Below are 24,462 nucleotides of genomic sequence, written 5' to 3' on the forward strand. Positions count from 1 at the left end.
GCTGAGGTAGGAGGATCGCCTGAGCCCGGGGGTTGGAGGTTACAGTGAGCTATGCATTCAAAAGCAGAACAGAATCAAATTATCCCTCGAATGCGCTACAGCCGCAATATAAAACAGTCATTACTGATATCTGTTTATTCACTAGATAAATCCTGAACTGTCTCGCTCTGTCGCCCAGGCTAGAGGGCAGTGCGAGATCTTGTCTCTAAAACAAATAAATAAATAAATACAAAAACAAATACAAACAAAAACAAGCTCAAAACTTTGAAGAAATGGTACCTCAGAGCTTTGAGAACAGAGACTCCCGAGTTACACATATTTTCTTCTTTCTGCTACTAGGTGGAGGCAGTGGAGCGGGTTGAGAAGCACTGTCATAAAGCTTGTAATTAAAGAACATCAGAGTGCCAGTGGAGTTGCTATAAAGTGCAGAGTAGCTACTCTTGTGCTGTATACTTGGTCGCGCATGAGAGAGAAGTGAATGGGAGGGAGGCTCGAAACAATGGGAAGAGCCCTAAGAATCAGGTCTGATGAACTTACATAATCGGCCTTGCACACAGCTTTTCTGGCTGAACCTACACTTCCCATAAGTCAAATGCAAATGTTGGAAGGAATATCTTGTGAGGTTCTTTTTTTTTTTTTTTTTTTTTTTTTTTTGAGACGGAGTCTCCCTCTGTTGCCCAGGCTGGAGTGCAGTGACCGGATCTCAGCTCACTGCAAGCTCCGCCTCCAGGGTTCAGGCTATTCTCCTGCCTCAGCCTCCCGAATAGCTGGGACTACAGGCGCCCGCCACCTCGCCCGGCTAGTTTTTTGTATTTTTTTTAGTAGAGACGGGGTTTCACCGGGTTAGCCAGGATGGTCTCGATCTCCTGAGCTCGTGATCCGCCCGTCTCGGCCTCCCAAAGTGCTGGGATTACAGGCTTGAGCTACCACGCCCGGCCAAGGTTCTTTCTAGCTTGTACAGTCTGAGCTATTTTAAAGGAGAAATGCTGACGAGCAATAGTCCTTGGAACTTGTAGTGCATAAACATGACCAACAGAGGGCAGCAGTGCCCACTCTTTTAAGGAGTAACCTTCCAAATTTTCTACTGCCACGGGAGAGTTCTCATCCTACAAATAAGGCAGCGTTTGGACCACTTAATAATAACCAACCCTAAAAGTAAATTTTCTTTTTATTAAACGTTTTAATTTTACATTTGTAAACAGAAAAGAAATCCTTATTGTGTTGGCTCTGGGACACCACGTTCTTGGTTCAACTCCTTCTTCCCTAACCACTGCTTCTAAGTCTCCTGTGATGGTTTCTTCTCATCTCTTTGACCTCTGCTTGTTGGGTTACCTACCAGGGCCCAATCTGCCTTCATTGATTTAACTCATTGCCTAGTAACCTCGACCTGTTTCCCAAATTTGCATCTTCAGCCCAGACTATTTCTCTGAACTCCAGAATCACACATATTCATCCACCTGTCCAAGGGATATTACCTGTTAGAGGTCTAGCAGGTATCTCAAATGTCTAATATGTTCAACTCTAAGCCCTGATTCCCACCTGCCTTCCCTGTCTCAGAAAATGTCCTTCCAAATTCTCTAGTTGCTCAGGTTCAAGCACTTGCAACCACCTTGATTTCACATTTCTCCCATGCCTCACATCCAATATGTTAACAAATGCTATTTTTTCTACCTTTGAAACATGACCAGAATCTGACACTTTTCACCACAGCTGCCACCGGGCCTCTTGACTGCTATTAAGAAAGGAGATATGTTCTGGTTTGTAAAGATTTATTAAAAGATGTTAAATTGGGACTTTTTTTTTTTTGTATTTGTTTTGTAAGGTATCTCAAAGGCCGAGAATAATGTAACAGATATTGTGTCCTCTAATGGAACGATTCATTTTCTCTCCTCCTCCACTGGCTTTCTGGGGATGGTGGAAATATTGGAGGATTTTCAGAATAAGAAACAATTTTATTGCTGTTCACCAGATGTCAGGAGGGTATGGTGTGGTGGGCCTGTGAGTGGACTGTTTAACCCTAGAACTTAGAAACTAGGGTCCCTGTGGAGTACAAACCCTAATAGGTCTTGGTGAGTAATAGAAGAGATAAAAGAGAGCTCAGTCTGGTCATAAATCCTTTGACCAGTTGCCATCTATTGCCATGAGAAATTCCCCAAGAAGGCACCCACCTCTTTTGCAGACAATTCTGTTTACTAGATTCTGAAGGATTTGTTATCATCGTATCATAGAACTGCCTTCTAGTTGGATGGTGCGTTAGTCAGAATTCTTTTTGCAAGTAACATAAGTCAGCTGTAACACATAAAACTAGAAAAGGAATTAGAAAAAGAAAAGTAGTTATACTAATGTGAAAGAAAAAATAAACCTCAGGACCCCAAAATCACTAAGCCAAAAGCGAAAGTCAAGCTGGGAACTGCATCAAGCAAACCTGCCTCAGATTTTATTCCTAAATAAGATAGCTACAAAAATGAAAAGCTACATAGCTCCCTCACAATGTTCCCACAAGGGAATTCTTTGTGGACAAAGAAAGGACTGAACTCAAAGTCATCCCTCTGTTCGCTTCAGACAAATGCATATGCATCGCTTCTTCTGCCCTATTGTTTCAATAAGCTGGACTAAGGCATAGATGAGTATTTCTCTACCCACTTTTCATATGTGAATTGTATATTCAGTGAAAGGCTGATCAGAGACTCAAAATAATGCAACCCCATCAGGAAGCCCCCTTCCCTGCCTCGAGTTGTCACGCCTTTCCAGACCGAAGTGATGTACATCTTATACACAATGATTGATGTTTCTTGTCTCCCTAAAATGTATAACACCAAGCTGTGCCCCGACCATCTTGGGCACGTATAGTCAGGACCTCTGGAGACTTTATGATGGGCTTCTCCTTAACCTTGGGAAAATAAACTTTCTAAATTAATTGAGATCTGTCTCTGACACTTTGAGTTCGCACTAGGTTGCTCACAAAGACACAGGGAAGGCTGTAGATCCAGGATGGGGCTATGCAGGTGGAAAATGTACCCTTGATCATGTCACTAAACTAGTCCAGGGATACGCCCAAAACATGCTCAGCAGCGTGAGGCTGCAGCGTGCGCTGATGACATGACTGTTTATGGACTTGGTCTCATTGATAATGTGAGTCATTTTCTTGATTACTTTTCTCAAATTTGGGTGAGGTGAATCTGTAGCTCCACAAGATGGTGTAACAGGGGGCAATGTGAAGCCATGTAACCTTATCAAACGTCTTTTTAGAGTGTCCATTTTACTTGAATGTATCATGGAAAAAAATTATATTAAAATTTACACACACATAAAAGGCACAAGTCGTAATATTTACTATGAGAAGAAAACATGACTTAAAAGATAAGCTTCAAACTGCACAAATAGCAGTGGGGGAGACAAAGGCAGTTATTCACTTCCCTCTGCAGCTTATTGTGAACCATGAGAAGCCCCATCTTAAAGCGTCTGATCAAATACACTGGCTTATAATAGCAGATTTATGCATATGTTCTATTTTAGCCTTTTCTGCTAGACTTTGGGTTGGAGAAGTGATATGAGAAGGTGGAAAGAGCACAAAATTAGGAGTCAAAAGGCCTGGTTTTAACCTCAGCTCTGCCACAAACTAAATAAGTGACCCGGGTTGAGACATTTCTATCTGTGCCCTCTAAGATATTTCCTTACATCAAATAATGTGATAGATAATTTCTACGATTCTTTTTGGTTTTTAGTCTGTAAGTCATTGGAATGGAGACGTTAGGCGAGCATTCTTCTTTGGAGCTGTAGAACATTAGTGTGATCACCAGAAGGCACAAGATCCTGTGGTGATATAGGAGTATAGGAAATGAACAAAACACAGTCTTCTCCCACTCACTTCTCTCACAGTCTTCTCTCACTTCTCTCTCTCTTCTGTCTTTTATGTATTTATATTATCCATAATAGGGTAGGTTATACCATTGCCCCAAATCTCATGGTCTAGCACCAACAAATGCTTATGTCTTGCTCTTGCTACATTCTTCACAAGGGCCATGCAGTCACTCAAGGATCCAGGCAGACAGAGGCTCTACCATCTTGTATTCGCACCATTTGGAGCACATGGCCTCTTAAGTTGCTTCTGTAGATAAAGGATAGACAGGAAAATTCCATGTGCTCTTTTTCCTGCCTCAACCTGCAAGGGATGTATGTTACTTCCATGCCTATATCATTGGCCATAACTGATTACATCTGTAAGGAGGCTGGGACATATAGGTGAGCAAATGGAACATATAGAAAGTAATGAGTTATTTAATATCCCGAGCTGCCTTTGGAAAATGTTGCTGAGCAGGCATTGAAGAGTATCAATAAAATGTATTGAGAATTTGTTTATTATGATTGATTAACACAGTTAAAAGCCAGCATATTACTGATTAATATAGGTAAAACGCAGTTAAGAAATTGGGAATGCTTTCTCTTCTGCTATGATGCACAAGGTGTTTAACATTTATGCCCCTATGAAAATTACTAGGTAGTCTTAGTCATTAAATCATCTAGAAGTTTGTAGTTTTAGAGCTTCGAAGTTGACTTCTGTCTTTTCTATTCATAGAGTTACATATTCTGTGGTGATATTTTTGGCTCTTGATTTACATTGGATACTTTCATAAGTCACTGCTCATGAAATTTGCTTTTGTACTTACTGATAATTTTTGCATAGACCCCTCCAGGCCATGACCAGCTGTTCGGATTTTATAAACGGGACCTTTGCATTGTGAACTGAGCTACAACAGGCAGGCAGGGGCAGCAAGATGGTGTCGCAGACCCAAGTCTTCATTTCCCTGTTGCTCTGGATCTCTGGTGAGGATTTCAAAAGTGCCACAGTCTTTTCAGAGTCATATCTGTGTGGAAATAAAAAAAAATTAAGATATAGTTGGAAATAATGACTATTTCCAATATGGATCCAATTATGTGCTGACTTATAATACTACTAGAAAGCACATTTAAATGACATATTTCAATTATATATGAGAAAGCGTGTGTAAGTTTATGTATAATCATTGTCCATTACAGGTGCCTATGGGGACATTGTGATGACCCAGTCTCCAGACTCCCTGGCTGTGTCTCTGGGAGAGAGGGTCACCATCAACTGCAAGTCCAGCCAGAGTCTTTTATACAGCTCCAACAATAAGAACTACTTAGCCTGGTACCAGCAGAAACCAGGACAGGCTCCTAAGCTGCTCATTTACTGGGCATCTACCCGGGAATCCGGGGTCCCTAACAGATTCAGTGGCAGCGGATCTGGGACAGATTTCACTCTCACCATCAGTGGCCTGCAGGCTGAAGACATGGCAGTTTATTACTGTCAGCAGTATTATAGCACTCCTCTCACAGTGCTTCAGCCTCGAACACAAACCTCCTCCCCATGCATTGGGCCAGAGGGTCTTTGCTGCAGCAGCTGCTTCCTCTGCACACAGCCCCAAACATGTGTGCTTCCTCTGTGTGTCAGGGAGGTCACTCTCTTGATTTAGTCCTTGGAGGGTTTGCAGGGCCCAGGATAAAATTAAGGGATTTGGCTTTTTCTGGATTTCTTTCTGTGGAAGGTTATTAAAGCAAAATGTTATAAAGATCCCTTAGAGACATTGTCAGGAGTTTTCGTGTTTCAGGAACCTTCATGTTTCACACTGACACATCACATGACCGAGCCAAATAGATTTATCTTTACTTTCTAGACCAGGGTTCACTGAGTTTTCCACACTGACGGGTGAATTGTTTCTTCTGTGTGCTTCCTTGACTCTGGAAAGTTTCTACTTGGATTCCTAATTCTCTTATTTTTTTTTTTTCCTTCATCTGCAATCCTTCCCAATGTTAAACCTTGATCCTTCCTGTTCATAGCCTCCCACATAGAAGGTAGTGTCCTTCTGTAGCTTTTTCCTTCCAGAGACCCTGTTTTCCAACAAAACCCATCTGGTCGATGTTGCTGAAAATTCTTATTCACTCTACTTCCTTTTGTTCTGCCCTTCCCACCCCCAGTTTCTTTCCATCATATTAATACTTTCATAGGCAATTTTCTAATTTTTGTTACTCTAGAAATATGTGACAGCATTTTTCATTGCCTTTTACAATAGTTTGCCAACTTTCTTCTTATTTATCATTTTTTAATTTTCAGTTTTCATGGTACATAGTAGGTGTGTGTGTGTATGTATATATATATACATACACACACACACACACACACATATATATATATGTAGAGCACCTGAGATATTTAGATACAGGCATGCAATGTGTAATAATCACATCATGGAAAATGGGGTCTCCAGCCCCTTAAGCATTTATTCTTTGTGTTACAATCCAATTATACTCTTTTAGTTATTTAAAACTGTATAATTAAGTTATTACTGACTAAAGTCACCCTGTTGTGCTAGCAAATAGTAGGACTTATTTATTCTTTCTAACCACTTTTTTGTATCGATTAACTATCCCCACTTTCCCCCTACTCCCCACCCCCACCCACTACTCTTCTCAGCCTCTGGTCGCTATCCTTCTAGTCTCTATGTTCATGAATTCAATTGTTTTCATTTTTAGACTCTGCAAATACATGAGAATAAGTGATGTTTGTCTTCCTGTGCGTGGCTTATTTCACTCAACGTAATGATGTTAGTTCCATCCATATTGTTGCAAATGACAGGATCTCTTTCTATTTTATGGCTGAATAGTACTCCATTGTGTTTATGTACTACATTTTCCTTTTCTGTTCATCTGTTGATGAACATTTAGGTTGCTTCCAAATCTTCGCTATTGTGAATAGTGCTGCAACAAATATGAGAGTGCAGATCTCTCTTTGGTATACTGATTTCATTTCTTTGGGGTATATACCCAGCAGTGGAATTGCTGAAGGACATGGTAGCTCTATTTTTAACTTTTTGAGGAACCTCCAAACTGTTCTTCATAGTGGATGTACTAATTTACATTCCCACCAACAGTGTACAAGGGTTCCCTTTTCTCCACATTCTGGCCAGCATTTGTTATCGCTTGTCTTTTGGATATAAGCCATTTTAACTGGGGCGAGATGATATCTCATTGTAGTTTTGATTTGCGTTTCTCTAATAATCAGTGATGCTGAGCACCTTTTAATATGCCTGCTTGTCATTTGTATGTCTCCTTTTGGGAAACATCTATTCGAATCTTGTGCCTAATTTTGATTGGGTTATTAGACTTCTTCCTATAGAGTTGTTTTAGCTTCTTATATATAAATTATGGTTCTTAATCTCTTGTCAGATGGATAGCTTGTAAACTTTTTCTACTATTCTGTGGTTGGCTCTTCACTTTTTTGATTGCTTCCTTTGCTGTATAGAAGCTTCTAAACTTGTTGTGATCCCATTTGTCCATTTTTGCTTTGATTGCCTGTGCTAGTGGGGTATTACTGACGAAATCTTTGCCCAGACTGATGTGGAAAGTTTCCCAAATGTTTTCTTGTAGTAGTTTCATAGTTTGAGTTCTTAGACTTGTCTTTAATCCATTTTGATTTGCTTTTTCTATATGGTGAGAGATCAAAGTCTAGTTTCATTCTCTTGCATATGGATAGCCAATTTTCCCAGCATTATTTATTGAAGAGACTCTTTTCCCTAGTGTCAATTGATGACACTTTTGTTGAAAATGAATTCACTGCAGGTATGTGGATTTATTTCAGGGTTCTCTATTCCTTCCCTTGGTCTATGTGTCTCTTTTTATGCCAGTGCCACCTTGTTTTGATTACTATACCTCTGTAGTATAATTTGAAGTCAGGTAATGCAATTCTTGAAGTTTTGTTCTTTTTGCTTAAGATAGCGTTGGCCATTGTGGGTCTTTTGAGGTTTAATATAAATTTAAGGATTGTTTTTTCTATTTCTGTGAGAAATGTCATTGGCGTTTTGATAGCGATTGCATTGAATCTGTAGTTTGCTTTGGGTAGTATGGAAATTTTAACAATGCTGATTTTTCTAATCCATGAGCATGAAATATCTTTCCGTTTTTGGTGTCTTCTTCAATTTCTTTCATCAGTATTTTATAGCTTTCATTATAAAGATCTTTCTCTTGTTTGGTTAATTCTTATGTATTTTAGTGTGGTTATTGTAAATGGGATTATTTTTAATTTTTTTCAGAGTGCTCACTGTTGTCATATAGAAATGTTATTGTTCATATGGTACATCTAGTTCTAGATCCTTGAGGAATCACCATACTGTTTTCCATAATGGTTGAACTAGTTTACAATTCCACCAACAGTGTAAAAGTGTTCATATTTCTCCACATCCTCTCCAGCACCTGTTGTTTCCTGACTTTTTAATGATTGCCATTCTAACTGGTGTGAGATGGTATCTCATTGTGGTTTTGACTTGCATTTCTCTGATGGCGAGTGATGATGAGCATTTTTTCATGTGTCTGTTGGTTGTATGAATGTCTTTTTTTTTTTTTTTTTTTTTTTTTTTTTTTTTTTTTGTGTTGAGATGGAGTCTTGCTCTGTCGCCCAGGCTGGAGTGAAGTGGCCGGATCTCAGCTCACCGCAAGCTCCGCCTCCCGGGTTTAGGCCATTCTCCCCTCCTCAGCCTCCCGAGTAGCTGGGACTACAGGCGCCCGCCACCTCGCCCGGCTAGTTTTTTGTATTTTTAGTAGAGACGGGGTTTCACCGTGTTAGCCAGGATGGTCTCGATCTCCTGACCTCGTGATCCGCCCGTCTCAGCCTCCCAAAGTGCTGGGATTACAGGCTTGAGCCACCGCGCCCAGCCATGAATGTCTTCTTTTGAGAAATGTCTGTTCATATCCTTTGCCCACTTTTTGATGGGGTTATTTGTTTTTTTCTTGTAAATTTTTTTGAGTTCTTTGTAGGTTCTGGATATTAGCCCTTTGTCAGATGAGTAGATTGCAAAAATTTTCTCCCATTCTGTAGGTTGCCTGTTCACTCTGATGGTAGTTTCTTTTGCTGTGCAGAAGCTCTTTAGTTTAATCATATCCCATTTGTCAATTTTGGCTTTTGCTGCCGTTGCTTTTGGTGTTTTAGACATGAAGTCCTTGCTCGTGCCTATGTCCTGAATGGTACTACCTAGGTTTTCTTCTAGGGTTTTTTAAATCATGCTGCTATAAAGACACATGCACACGTATGTTTATTGCGGCACTATTCACAATAGCAAAGACTTGAAATCAACCCAAATGTCCATCTGTGACAGACTGGATTAAGAAAATGTGGCACATATACACCATGGAATATTATGCAGCCATAAAAAAGGATGAGTTTGCGTCCTTTGTAGGGACATGGATGCAGCTGGAAACCATCATTCTTAGCAAACTATCACAAGAAGAGAAAACCAAACACCGCATGTTCTCACTCATAGGTGGTAACTGAACAATGACATCACTTGGACTCGGGAAGGGGAACATCACACATCGGGGCCTATCATGGGGAGGAGAGAGGGGGGAGGGATGGCATTGGGAGTTATATCTGATATAAATGATGAATTGATGGGTGCTGACGAGTTGATGGGTGCAGCACACCAACATGGCACAAGTATACATATGTAACAAACCTGCACGTTCTGCACATGTACCCTAGAACTTAAAGTATAATAATAAAAAAAAGAAATATTATTGTTTTTTGTATGTTGATTTGTATCCTCCAACTTTACTGAACTGGTTTTTCAGTTACAATAGTTTTTCAGTGGAGTCCTTAGGTTTTTCAAAACAAAAGATCATATCATCAGCTAACAAGAATAATTTGACTTCTTCCATTCAATTTTTGATACCCTCTATTTCTTTCTCTTGTCTGATTGCTCTAGCTAGGACTTCCAGTACAATGCTAAATAAGAGTAATGAAAGTGGGCATCCTTGTCATGTTCCAGATCTCTCAGGAAAAGCTTTCACTTTCCCCCCATTCAGTATGATACTGAGTGTCTGTTATATATAGTTTTTATTATGTTAAGATATGTTTCTTCTACATCCAGTTTATTAAGCGGTTTTTATTTATTTATTTATCTCTCTCTTTTTTTTTTTTTTTTTTTGAGATGGAGTCTCGCTCTGTCGCCTAGGCTGGAGTGCAGTGGCACAATGTGGGCTCACTGCAAGCTCCGCCTCCCGGGTTCACACCATTCTCCAGCCTCAGCTTCCCTAGTAACTGGGACTACAGGTGCCCGCCACCACGCCTGGCTAATTTTTTGTATTTTTAGTAGAGACGGGGTTTCACCGTGTTAGCCAGGATGGTCTCAATCTCCTGACCTCGTGATCCACCCGTCTCGGCCTCCCAAAGTGCTGGGATTACAGGCGTGAGTCACCGCGCCCGGCCATTTGTTTGTTTTTTTACACACCACTTCTATTGGCCATTCCTAGCTCCAAAAGGGTCTGTGTTGATGTTGTTATTGTTTTCTAATAAGGAAAAAGAGGACAACTAAGGTTAGGAGACAAATGCCACCTGTGCACAGGGTCAGACATAAAGTCAAATGATCACTGATGTAGTTCTGGTGATCAGTCTCTCTGAAAAATCACCAAACTTAACCCCAAATCCTAAGGACTCCATACCTAAAACCCCCTAAAATGAGATCAGTGAAAATGAACAGGGAGCAAAATTGGGACCCATGAGAATGCATCCAGTAGGATCATGATCAGTCAAGCAAATGGGTTTAACTTGGATTTCCTGGACTTGGTTTTCTTTCATTATTATTAATATTATTATTATTATACTTTAAGTTCTGGGATACATGTGCAGAACATGCAGGTTTTTTACATAGGTATACACGTGCTATGATGGTTTGCTGCACCCATCAACCCGTCATCTACATTAGGTATTTCTCCTAATGCTATCCGTCCCCTAGCCCCCCAATCCCAGACAGGCCCTGATGTGTGATATTCTCCTCCCTGTGTCCATGTGTTTTCATTGTTTAACTCCCACTTATAAGTGAGAGCATGCGGTGTTTGGTTTTCTGTTCCTATGTTAGTTTGCTGAGAATGATGGTTTCCAGCTTCATCCATGTCCCTGCAAAGGACATGAACTCATCCTTTTTATGGCTGCGTAGTATTCCATGGTATACACGAGCCACATTTTCTTTATCCATTCTACCATTGATAGGCATTTGGGTTGGTTTCAAGTCTTTGCTACTGTGAATAGTGCTGCAATAAACATACATGTGCATGTGTCTTTATAGTAGAATGATTTATAATTCTTTGGGTATATACCCAGTAATGGGATTGCTGAGTGAAATGGTATTTCTGGTTCTAGATCCTTGAGGAATTGCCACACTGTCTTCCACAACTGTTGAACTAATGTACACGTACCAAAACACATATATAGACCAATGGAACAAAACAGAGGCCTCAGAAATAATTCCACACATCTACAACCATCTGATCTTTGACAAACCTGACAAAACAAGCAATGGAGAAAGGATTCCCTATTTAATAAATGGTGTTGGGAAAACTGGCTAACCATATGCAGAAAACTGAAACTGGATTCCTTCTTTACACCTTATACAAAAATTAATTCAAAATGGATTGAAGACTTAAATGTAAGACCTGAAACCATAAAAACCCTAGTAGAAAATGTAGGCAATACCATTCAGGACATAGGCATGAGCAAAGACTTCTTTAGTATTTCTTTAATAGAGTAGCACTGACAAGTATCAGTCTGTTTTTTTTCCAACTGTATTTCCTTCTGCTCTATTATTTTTTGTCTCTCTGTGACTTCAAATATTTGTAAATTAATTATTGAGAAAATAATAATAGTAATAATAATAATTATTATTATTTGAGACAGAGTCTCACTCAGTTTCCTAGGCTGGAGTGCAGTGGTGCAATCTCCATTCACTGAAACTTCTGCCTCATGGGTTCAAGGAATTCTCCCGCCTCAGCCTCCTAAGTAGCTGGGGCTACAGGTGTACACCACCAAGCCTGGTTAATTTTTGTATTTTTAGTAGAGGCAGAGTTTTGCCATGTTGGCCAGGCTGGTCTCAAACTCCCGACCTCAAGTGATCCGCCCACCTCGGCCTCCCAAAGTGCTAGGATTACACGCATGAGCCACTGCACCCAGCTGAGATGATTTTTTAATCAAATAATTAAGTTTTCTTTCTGTTCTCTATATATTGATGTATGATATATATTGTCATTGAAATTTTGATTGTACTCACTATGGGAGATCTTACTTTGGGATAGGCAGCATCTCAAATACAATTTATTCCCTTTGGCAGAAGGAGGATTATTTTGTTGTGAATTCAAACCTTCATTAACTTTAGTGCAACATTATGCCATAAGTGATGTGTCCTGTTATTAAATCACAAATAGTATTAGGAATGAGAGGCTTAGGCAGGAAAATGGCTTGAGCTCATGGGTTTGAGGCCAGTTTGAGTGACAAAGCGAGAACCCTTATGGAAAAAAAAAGAGAAACTTTTAAATGCAGTATATTTAAAACATATATTTCTAGACATTTATTACTGGTATAAGAAAATCATATTTATTATCTAATATTATAAACTGACATGATCACTATCATTTCTTTAGTTTTTAAAAATTTTCAGCATTTATGTGATTATGTCATATGTATTTATTGATTGACATAGACCTTAATGTCTTATAATACAGAAGTGGACATCTGTATATTATAATTTAATTAAAAAATGAAAGAACTTCCACGTAGAATACCACCATAGCTGTTGCTATAAATGCAGAAATAAGCAAAAAGTTAACTAAAAATTCATGTGTATGATGACATCGGACAGCTACAGAAGACACGAAGATCAGATGAACTAAAATTCTAGAGAAGAAAGAGACGTCTGTAGGTGAGATAAATCTGAGCTCTCATTTAGGTTTGTGTGTGTGTGTGTGTGTGTATGTGTGTGTGGTTTCCATGGAATTTATTTAATCAGAACAGCAGAAGGTTCTAGAAAAACACATTTTTAACCAAGGAGTGCAGATGATTCTAAGTTTTGAGTGAAAACGTGGTTGGGGGAAACAATTTTACGCTTTATTGTGTGTCCAGTTGAATATACGATAAAACTAAAAGCCATGTAATGGAATAAAACATTGCTTTATATATTAGTAGATACCTAAATGCAATATGGTCTTAAAAATGAAATCATATGTATATAGTTGTATTCCTAAGTATATTAGTGCCCTCTCATGCAAAAGTCCCCTTTCTGTGGTTTCAGTTACCTATAGTCTACTGCAGTCTAAAACACATGAGTACTGTACAAGAAGATATTTTGAGAGCGAGAGAGACCGACCAAATTCACAAAACTTTTATTACAGTATGTTGTTAACGTTGTTCTATTTTATTATTGTTATTAATCTCTTGCTATGCCTGATTTACAAATTACACTTTATTATAGGTATGTATATATAGGAAAAACAGTGTATAAAGGGTTTGGCATTTTCTGAGGTTTCAGGAGTCCACTGGGTGTCTTGGAACACATCCCCTGAGGATAAGGGGGAACTACTCTACCCAAAACTGAAGCTATACAACAATGAAAAATATTGAGAAGACAAATCCAAGTATAAGTGAAGACATTTCTTTGAATTCCCAGGTTTCATCAAGCATCAAAAACTGCCAATCTTGTTGCCCTTTTCTTGTATGTTATTTTGTATCCACATTCTCTGAATCTGATTGGATCCCTGTATTTTATTTCATTGTCTGTGTGACATTCTCCATATATAGTTATAGATATACATATATAGATATACATATACATGACATACATATGTATATACATATGTATGTCATTGGTTTCTGCTTTGGGGGTTGAATGTCCTTCTGGGTGTCCATTGTTAGCCCCTGCACGGCACAGGGAAACTTCTCACTCTGCGCTTCTAAACAGAACCCGGCTTGTTGCTATCTCACTTAGTTCTGCAGTGAAGTTTGCTGAAGTTGAGTGTTGACAGGATTTCTGGGTTGGCCCAGGCAGAGGTACACTACTGGGAGGAGAATCCAGCTGAGTTTGGCAGTTGCTTGGAGCTGCCTTAATAGATTGTCAGGAGCTGAACTCGTAATACTGGGCTGGATTTCTCCTTGGTATATATGCTGTGGTCTCGGGTGAGAAAGGCAGCTGAGAGGGTGTGCCTGAAAGACCGTGTGAAACTTCTCACAGTTTCATGGGGCTTCCTGTCTCTAATGCTGCACTAATTGTCCCTTATATGTTCTTAGACATGGCCCTTGGCTCCCACCACTGAATCTCCTACTGACCTTCCCAGACCCAGTTCTGCCTTTTGGTCAACATAATCTACTTCCTGACTACATGGTCTGCTCTGAACGATGTTCTCTCTCAGATCATTTTCAGGTGTATGATAAAGGTAGATTCAACCTTTGGCAGCTCACCTATACTCTACTGTGTTAAACAAGAATGTGTGATATGACCTGAGGTGCATTTGGACTGGAACTTTACTAACCATTGAATCTCTGAGACTGAGAGCCCTGTATGATGCTCCTCTTTCCCATCAGCTTCATCAGCTTGCAGTGGCTCAGGGCACAGTCTTGAGTGCCAGGAAGGCATTCCTTCAACTCTGTGATTCTTCCTAAGAAATACCTCAGAGCTCACACCTGGATTTACATCTCAAACCCCACCCACCAGCATCAACATCCAACTTAGGAGCCACAGAGCTGGGTCTTGAGCCCACAGTTGACCTCTACCATGTGCCCTGTATCTTCTTATTTACTGTCTTATGTCCAAAGCCAGGTGTGTGTGTGTGTGGTGTGTGTGTGTGTGTGTGTGTGTTTGGGGGGGAGGGAGAGATATTCGCTTTTCTATAATCTTGTATTGAGCATATATTTTTATGAATTCTAATTCTTCCAGACTTGGTGTTTTACTTTTAAAATGCAGCTTGGAATAGAAAAAATTTTTTTTCCAAGTCTGTGACTGAGACTGTTCAAAGACTCTTTGGCACTAGGCCTTTGTGTTTGAAGAGATTTACAAACTCTATCTAGCAGCTCAAAATAAAAAAATATAAGTAGTTTTCCTTTGCTACTCCCTGGAAGACAGTAGTATAAAATCCTGTGCCTGCCCCTGCACTGGAGAAGGACTTGTGCTAGAAGAAAGTGGAAAGGGGGAAGTGGGGTAAATGAAGTGGGAGTGGAAAGTGGGAGGTGGGAGAGAAAAAGTGTCTTATGTCACCAGATATTATCATGCGTGCACACTAGCACCTGCTTAACCAAGTAAAACAAACAAAAAAGTCTCACTTTTGCGTTGTCATGAATAAGCTGCAATTATGTGGCTCTCAGGCTGAATGAATTTAATTGATGAATGTACACAAGGCAGGGAGGAGGAGTATGAGCTTTTACTAGGCTTTCTCATCTATCACTTCTGGTTGCTTGAATGCCTCCATTCTGCTCCTGGTACTGCCATGCCAAACAGCTGCAGCTGAGGAGGTTGAATGAATGGTCCTTGAGTTGAAGCTGAGGCATGCATGCACCCTAGCCCTCAGAGGTAAGCTCTTTCCCTGAGCTCTTTGACATCTTTCCCTTATATAGACTCAGAGATTCTGTTAAATTACTCCCTGGAGAAGCAGCACATGTGGGGAGCTGAGCCACTTCAGCAGGGAAGCTTAGGTTTGGAACTGTATCACTGTGTGAGGAGATTGTGTACCTTGCAAGCAGTGATAAATCCCAACATCCTCAACCTCCACTCTGCTGACTTTTAGTGTGAAGTCTGTGCCTAACCCACTGCCACTGAACCTGTCTGGGAGCCAGAACAGGTTGGAAACACCATAGATCAGGTGCTGTGGAAACTAGCCTGGCTTCTGCAGGTACCAATGCAAATAGGTGTATTCATCACTATGCAGGAGGCTCTAACTAGACCTGCAGGAGATGGAGGCCGGCTCTCCATGGGTGACGGGCAGGGAGAGTGGAATCTGGGTTGTCACAGTAACCCTAATGAATCCTGAAACACTGAGAGAAAAGTACAAGGTTATGTACAAATATGTGTTATTTTCATAATTTCATAATTTTTGTGAATTATTTCAGGCTATATCATTTTTGTGTGATTATGATTTGGTTTACATCTCTAAATGCCTAATTTTTAAAGACTGGATATTTACAAGACACATACGAACTTCTAGAGTTTTCCTATGTCATCTTCCTCTTTGTGTGTCAGAGTCTTTCCCACAGCACAGGTCCTTGTTCCTTCTGGATTATTCCACACATTCATAGATCTAAACATCACATGCCCCATCCTGGAGGACAGTAATGTGCACATCTGACACGTGCACAGAACACATATAGGAGTCTGTGGGTCCCCCAGAGCTCACCCTCCTACCCCATTATCTTTCCTTGTCTCCTTCTTTCCTTATCAGGGACCCAGAGCATCAACAGCCCCAGGAGCTGAGCAGGGAGCCTCATTGTGAGAAGATGAACTGAGGAGTCCTGATCAGTCAAGGCAAGGTTAGAGCTGAGCTTTTATCTCAGACTCACAAGGGAAAGTCCTCCCTAGGGGACAATATGCAAATCCCCTGGTGGGTGCAGCAGTGTGGAAAGAGCCAAGGGGAGGGTGGCGGTCCTCTTTTTTGAGCAAAATGACATCAAGCATTTTCTGTCTTTGGAAGAAAGCATATAGAGATTAAGTCCATGCCCCCTGCAGCAGGGGGCAGAGGGATTCCACTGTGAAAGTCTAGATTTGTGGAGAGGACACAGTGCATGTGGTCCTGCCCCTCTAAGAAAGCATCACAGATCTGACAACATGGAGATGTTTGTTTAGGTCAATCTTTGGGATTGCCATCTTGTTTGGCTCCTTTCCAGCTAGTCTGAAGACGGAAACAGCTTCCAACTTGTCTAGTACTGATCTTCACAATTTTTTCCTAATAACAGCATGGAGTTGAACTAGTTCAAGAATTGTCTGGTATCTGCTATTACAAGATAAACTGTTTAAGAATGTTAGGAACAAGTGTTAGAAATGGTCTTTTCCTAAACATAGTAAATTAAACTTCAAGACAGCACTCAAGTCAAGAAAACTTGGCAGGGAAAAATACATCTGCCTCTTTAAGCTAGAGAGTTAATAACTTTGTTTAAGGTAGAGGTAACAGGGAAAGGATTTCAGGCCTCAGATAGTGAATATAAAATTTCTTGTAATTAGTTGTTATAAACTGGTGGATATTCTATTCTCTGTGTGTATATTTATAAAATATATATGCATAAAATCTTTCTATATAGAGATTATATAGCATGTATATGTGTGTATATGTATATATATATAATTCATATATGTGTGTATATATGTTTATACATCTATATCAGATTAATCAAAAGGTTTCTTAAGGAAGTAATTCTCATTAATCAAAAGATTTCTTAAGGAAGAATTTTCCCAGGACAGTAGGACAGAATGAACAAGGGATTATTTTATATGTTTTTTGTGAATGGTAACAGAAAATTATTCCCATATCCTTTCTTTCTTGTCATGTAGTTGGATAGCCACAGTTGTGAGTTCACAGTTGAAAAGGAGATTTGATATGTTAGAACAGCAGGAATTGAATCAATTCTTTCAATATCTTTCCTTGGACTGTCATCAAGAATGATCACTATGGAAGAGGGGCCTAGATCAGAACTGGTCAAGGTATAAACTTCAGACTCCTTCCCTCCAAAAATGTGAGAACAAAACTTTGTGTTGTTTTTGGTCACCAAGCTTGTGATCCTTTGTTACAACAGCTCTAGGAAAGGTATACACCCCCTATCCAATACAGAAACTTGTCTGGGGAAACTGAGAAAGAATTCTATGGAATTTTTGTTTGTTTGTTTTACTACTATTCTATTAAATAGTAGTAAATTCAATTCAGCTTGAAAAAGCTACTTTTACACAGTATTTATAGATGCTTGAATTTAAGAGAATATTCCTAGTTTTTGTGAAATTAATACCCTTGAAGTCCCCAGTTCTGATTGATGGTTTTATTTCATGATTTGTTGCCTTGAAATATACAGAAAATATAAATGCTATAGAATTGTCTTCTTAGAAAAGTGCTTTGAAAGTTTTCTATATTATCTGTAGATTAAAAGTCTGATAGTCTTATTTTTAAAGAAGAACCTCTGTCTACTATTCGTTAAGAAACCATGCTGTGGGCCGGGCGCGGTGGCTCAAGCCTGTAATCCCAGCACTTTGGGAGGCCGAGACGGGCGGATCACAAGGTCAGGAGATCGAGACCATCCTGGCTAACATGGTGAAACCCCGTCTCTACTAAAGATACAAAAAAAAAAAAAAACTAGCCGGGCGAGGTGGCGGGCGCCTGTAGTCCCAGCTACTCGGGAGGCTGAGGCAGGAGAATGGCATAAACCCGGGAGGCGGAGCTTGCAGTGAGCTGAGATCTGGCCACTGCACTCCAGTCCGGGCGACAGAGCGAGACTCCGCCTCAAAAAAAAAAAAAAAAAAAAAAAAAAGAAACCATGCTGTGAGCCAGACAACAAAACTGTCCAGCTGCCATCGTCAACCAAGTGACAAAGGACTAATACAGGTTAGTTTTATTGTAGTTTCGTCTTGTTGCGAGAATCCATTATTTTGGAGTCAGTAAAACTGGAAGCCACTGTGTGATTTTTATCACTTGGGACGACTGACTTGTTGGTGGAGTCAGTGTTTGCAGGGTGGAGAAAGTGATATGGTTTCACATCCTGTAGATTTTGAGCTAAAGACTTTGTCAACCCAAACACATCACACGCATAGTGATTTGGACAAACTTGGAAACGTTCAGTAGCCTGTTCCCTATCTGGTTCCCAATGGAGGTTCTTTCTGATTAAATGTGAGAGTTTGTTATTGCATGAAAATTGACATCATCCCAGCCAGCTGAAGTAGCTTTCTTATCTGCAGATTGGTTGGAGTGGAATCCTAAGTCCAGAGGCACCTGTGATGGAGGTTAGTCACTTTCTCTAAGTAACTATAATTTGCAACCCAACACTTGAGAATAAATACACAGATTGGGCCGGGTGCCGTGGCTCACGCCTGTAATCCCAGCACTTTGGGAGGCCGAGGTGGATGGACCACGAGGTCAGGAGATCAAGACCATCCTGGCTAACACAGTGAAACCTCGTCTCTACTAAAAAATACAAAAAAAAAAAAAAAAAAAAAAAGCTTGGCGTGGTGGCACGCGCCTGCAGTCCCAGCTACTTGGGAGGTTGAGGCCAGAGAATGGCGTGACCCCAGGAGGTGGAGCTTGCAGTGAGCCAAGTTCGTGCCACTGCACTCCAGCCTGGGCAACAGAGCGAGATTCTGTCTCAAAAAAAAAAACAAAAAACAAAAAAAACCCAACCAACCAACCAAACAACAACAACAAAAAAGAATAAATACACAGATTAATATCCTAGTTAACAGAGAGCTCAGGAAAAGCTCGGTGAATGTATTTATTCTCTGAGTGTATACATCCTCTCTAAACAACATGAGAAGCAGGTATGTTCACTTTCCTGACTTTTCTGGACCCTCAATACTTTGCCCTCCATCGGCCGAATCAGAGTGAGTAATAGTAAATAAATGAAAGGAAATGAATTTTGAGCTCATAGGAACAGTCACAAAGTAAAATCATAAAATCTAACAAAAATCTAGAGAATATGATAACTTGTTAGAAACCTACTTGGGCAGATCTTACTCATCTTTAGTGTCCTCGTATCCAGAAATTAGGAACCTCCTCAGCCCAGACAGTTTGACTATGTCATATTATGGTATCCTAGCAGACGTAGGTAAAATTGGAAACAGATTATAAGAATTCATTTAAATATTCTATATGAGAAAAGTTCCCCTAAATTATCCATTTATAGAAAAATAAAAGGGGAACCATGCTGTTATATGGAGAAATTAAAACTCATGTTTGGTGGTCAATAACGTTCTGGCTGAATGCTAAAGTTTTAAGATAAGTTAAATAATTTTATTTGGATCCAAACTAGCCTTCGATGCCAATTAAATCCAGTTGGTTGAAGAGATTCTTGTTTTCCCTTTTTCACTTTTTGTGCTTTGCACATAATGGCAAGTTTATTACTCATTTCCTTAAATATGCTTTCATAATCCCAAATATGAAATCTAGGCAGACTTTGCTCTTTTGTTATTTCTGTTGTTTCTCCTTCATTCTCCAATTGTTGTATTGTGCTTCAAAATGAAGAATCTCTGACTTCGTGGTCTATTGGCCCTTAGAAAACTATTTGTAAAGTTTCTTGAAAATTTAACATGGTCGTGCCCTCCTCCAGAGGACATTTCATTTGGATGCCACACCAGAAAAGTTATCTTAAAGCAATTTCAAGACTGGAGAGCTCTAGACCCTTCTTGGACATGCATTCTTGGAGTGAAAATCCTTGGAAGTGTTGATCTGCAGCCATTACTTTCTAAGGAAATCGTGTTTGGTTTTTTCTCTCCGTTTCCCAATTAACCTGGAACCCTCTTTTCAGTTTCTAGCAGTTGTGGAAAGCAGACTTTCCAGTTTCTCTTTGGTTCACTCTTACTTTAAGATTAGAGCCCCTCTTGCCCCTAGCTTAAATTAGGGTCACACAAGATTTTCCACATGAGTGAATTCTGGGCCTGTGTTCTGTTGCTCTGGCCCAGACACAGCCCTGAAGCCAGATCAGATTGTTGATCTGAGTAAGGCAGCCTATCGTTTCTGCAAACTCAACCTATTTAAATATATTCCTGACTTAAAACCAAAGGTCTTCACTAGATCATTTAGTGGTGTGTAGTAAGCTTCTGAATTTATCTTAGAGTTTCTCAAATTATTTAACTGATCTGGCTTCAGGGCTATGTCTCAAATTATTTAACTGATCTTAAAACTTTAGCATTCAGCCAGAAACATTATTGACAACCAAATTGTCTTTAATTTCTCCATATAATCAATATGCTTTCCCCTTTTATTTTTCCTTAGCACCATTTGCATTGTTCTTAAGTACCTTCAGGATACAAGTGGCTTTAGAGATGAGACATTTTTTTGGTTACAGATTTTATAAAAATTTGAGCCAAAAGTTGTCATTTTATTTTTGTCTTTTCCTTTCTGTCCCTCTTTTTTTTCCTTCCTTCCTTCCTTCCTTCCTTCCTTCCTTCCTTCCTTCCATCCTCCCTCTCTCCCTCCCTCCCTCCCTCCCTCCCTCTCTTCCTCCCTTCCTTCCTTTGTTGTTTTGTTTTCTTCTTAGCATGTTTTGTTATTTCACTAGAATTGTTGATCTGAGGAAGGTAGCGTATTCTTTCTGGAAACTCAACCTACTTAAATATACTCCTGATTTAAGACTAAAGGTCTTCATTAGATTACTAAGTGGTGTGTACTAAGCTTCTAAATTTATCATAGTTTCTAAGTTGAATTTTGTGCCTTTTCTAGTCACATAATTACATTTTCTGTGATGATATTTTTGGGTCTCGATTTATGTTGGATACTTTCACAGCCCATTGCCCATGCAATTTGCTTCCAAACTCTGATTGGTTTGCACAGGACCCTCCAGACCCAGGTTAGTTGACCAAATTTTGTAAGCGGGAACTCTAAAATATGAACTAAGCTGCATCACACAGGCAGCGGCAGCAAGATGGTGCTTCAGACCTAGGTCCTGATGTCCCGGTTACTCTGGGTCTTGGTTTTAAATTCCTCCAGAATTTAAAATTGCTGTAGCTTCTTCAGAGTAACATCTTTGTAGAGACAAAAAGGAATTTTAAGATGTAATGAGAAAAAAATGACTATTTTCAAAGTATACTCAATTATGGGCTGACATTTAATATCATTAGACAGTAATTGATATCATTGTTTTGTAAGTGACATATTTCAATGTGTATAAGATTAAGTGTGTGTGTATGTGTATGATCATTCTTGATTGTAGGTGCACGTCAGGGACATCATGACAACCCAGTCTCCAGGCCCCATGGTTGTGTCTGCAGGAGAGAGGATCACCATTAGCTGCATGTCCAGTCAGAGCAGTAGAAACTACTTAACTGGCACCAGCAGAAACTGGGACAGGCTTCTAACATGCTCATATCCTGGGCATCCATTCACCTGGGCATCTGCAGTCCTGGGTCAATTCAGTGGCAGTCGATCTGGGACAGTTTTTATTCCCACTATCAGCAGCCTTGGACTCAAGATGTAACATTATAATTGTCAGGAACATTCCACTCCTTTACAGTGCTTCAGCCTTGAACACAGTCCTCCTCTCAGAGTCTCACCTGCTGCTTCCTCCCCACATAGCCCTGGACTAGAATATGTACTGTATCTGCCTGAGAGACTGTGTCCTGACTAACTTACGGGAAGATTTGCAGAGCCCAGCAGAAGATTAAGGGACTCAGTGCCTCTTAGATTCCTGGCTATGGAAGATCCTTATTTAAAAAAGTCATAAAGAGCCAGGCATGGTGGCTCATGCCTGTAATCCCAGCACTTTGGGAGGCCAAGGTGGGCAGATCACCTGAGATCAGGAGTTCGAGACCAGCCTGGCCAACAGGGTGAATCCCATTTCTACTAAAATTACAAATAAGTAGCCCAGCGTGGTGGTAGTTGCTTGTAATCCCAGCTACTCAGGACGCAGAGGCAGGAGAATCGCTTGAACCTGGAAGGCAGAGGTTGCAGTGAGCCAAGATTGCACCATTGCACCACCAGCCTGGGCAATAAGAGCGAAACTCGGTCTCAAAAAATGAAAAGAAAAATAAAAAGAAAAGAAAAATGTCATAAAGACCTTTGTATTAGCTTTCTTTTTCTTCTGTAACAATTTACCACAAACTCAGTGGCTTGAACATTAGGAATGTATCATTTTACAGTTCTGAAGATCAGAAGTCTAACACAGGTCTCACTGGGCTAAACTCAAGATGTTGGCAGGGCTGCGCTCTCATCTTGAGGTGTAAGAGGGAATCTGTGTTTTGCCTTTTCCAGCCCCCAGACTCCTGCATTCCTCAGCTGGTAGCCCCACTCCTCCATCTTCAAAGCCAGCAAGAAGTCATCTCTCTGACCATTCTTCCAGAGCCACATTTCCCTCTAAAGTGTCTCCTATTTGCTTTCCAAACATCAACACTGAGAAATCTCACTCCATGCTGATGATGGATGTGATTTTGTGTTTGACAGACTACGTTTCAGTCCTCACACCTCGCATGAATGAATAGAATTCAACGTTTGGAACAGAATAATTTTTGTGCCTTTATGAAAATGATTTGCTAACTAATGCCATTTATTTATTTATTTATTTATTTTTGAGACAGAGTCTCGCTCTGCCACCCGGGCTGGAGTGCAGTGGCCGGATCTCAGCTCACTTCAGCTCACTGCTAGCTCCGCCTCCCGGGTTCACGCCATTCTCCTGCCTTAGCCTCCCGAGTAGCTGGGACTACAGGCGCCTGCCACCTCGCCTGGCTAGTTTTTTGTATTTTTTAGTAGAGACGGGGTTTCACCGTGTTAGCCAGGATGGTCTCGATCTCCTGACCTCGTGATCCACCCGTCTCGGCCTCCCAAAGTGCTGGGATTACAGGCTTGAGCCACCGTGCCCAGCCTCATATATTTATTTAAAATAATAATTGAGCACCTATTCTGGCACAGGGAGATACAGTGGAGAACAAGGGTCCCATAGACCATATATAAATGTTTGGGAACTCCAGAGCATTTTAAAGCTGTCTGCATATAAATCAGCCCTTCCTAATTTGCTTAGTCTGCTGACAGGTCTATAGCAGGAACATGGATGTGTTAGGTGTACCCAGAGAAGAGTATGAGGTGGTGTGAGCTATGTGAAGTAAATGTATAATGGGATCTCACCTGAAATGTTATCTATAATTAGGATATACAAAGAATTTGCATAACAGAAACAGCTGATAGCCCTTCCTTACATCCGATACAAAAATTAAGATGGATCAAAGACTTAAATGTAAAACCCCAAACCATAAAAACCCTGGAAGAAAACTTAGGCAATACCATTCAGGACATACGCATGGGCAAAGAATTCATGACGAAAATACCAAACGCAATTGCAACAAAAATCAAAATTGACAAATGGGATCTAATTAAACTAAAGAGCTTCTGCACAGCAAAAGAAACTATCATCAGAGTGAGCAGACAACCTACAGAATCGAAGAAAATTTTTGCAATCTACCCATCTGACAAAGGTCTAATATCCAGAATCTACCAGGAACTTAAGCAAATTTACAAGAAAAAAACAAGCAACCCCATGAAAAAGTGGGCAAAGGATATGAACAGACACTTTCCAAAGAAGACATTTATGCAGCCAACAAACACGAAAAAAAGCTCCTCATTACTGATCATTAGAAAAATGCACATCAAAACCACAATGAGATAGCATCTCATGTCAGTCAAAATGGCAATTATTAAAAAGTCAAGAGACAACAGATGCTGGCAAGGCTGTGAAGAAATAGGAACACTTTTACACTATTGGTGGGAATGTAAATTAGTCCAACCATTGTGGAAGACAGTGTGGCGATTCCTCAAAGATCTAGAACCAGAAATACCATTTGAGCCAGCAGTCTTGTTACTGGGTTTATGCCCAAAGGATTATAAATCATTCTACTATAAAGACGCATGTATATATATGTTTATTGCAGCACTATTTACAATAGCAAAGACATGGAACCAACCCAAATG

The 24,462-nt window shown here is 40.2% G+C and overlaps 1 protein-coding gene, 1 long non-coding RNA gene and 2 gene segments (V, D, J or C); 2 read left to right on the top strand and 2 right to left on the bottom strand.

Annotated features, from left to right (window-relative positions):
* Positions 1-24,462, bottom strand: part of LOC117062880 — a 239,923-nt gene that overhangs the window by 24,208 nt on the left and 191,253 nt on the right.
* Positions 4,544-5,685, top strand: LOC117062887. The segment is given in 2 exon segments: positions 4,544-4,824; positions 5,038-5,685. Coding segments are annotated over 2 exon segments (507 nt in total).
* On the bottom strand, positions 13,487-13,741 carry LOC117062911 (DNA-directed RNA polymerases I, II, and III subunit RPABC4-like). The gene is made up of 2 exons (XM_033176778.1): positions 13,686-13,741; positions 13,487-13,626 (listed from the first exon to the last, which is right to left on the bottom strand). Exons 1-2 carry the CDS (start codon positions 13,739-13,741, stop codon positions 13,509-13,511), a joined length of 174 nt encoding a protein of 57 aa, XP_033032669.1. The 3' UTR covers positions 13,487-13,508.
* Positions 18,327-22,334, top strand: LOC117062914. The gene is made up of 3 exons (XR_004428620.1): positions 18,327-18,402; positions 18,753-18,797; positions 21,719-22,334. It is a non-coding gene; the product is annotated as an uncharacterized LOC117062914 (long non-coding RNA).

The sequence above is a fragment of the Trachypithecus francoisi genome, unplaced genomic scaffold (assembly GCF_009764315.1).
Source record: "Trachypithecus francoisi isolate TF-2019V2 unplaced genomic scaffold, Tfra_2.0 Lachesis_group17, whole genome shotgun sequence".
In the NCBI taxonomy this organism is placed as follows: Eukaryota; Metazoa; Chordata; class Mammalia; order Primates; family Cercopithecidae; genus Trachypithecus; species Trachypithecus francoisi.

Bases quoted from the DNA above. Each gene is read 5' to 3' on its own strand.
- LOC117062911 (XM_033176778.1), bottom strand. From the start codon at position 13,741: ATGGACACCCAGAAGGACATTCAACCCCCAAAGCAGAAACCAATGACA. The intron at 13,627-13,685 runs TATATACATATG...TATAACTATATA, and splicing joins AAACCAATGACATACATATG to TGGAGAATGTCACACAGACA.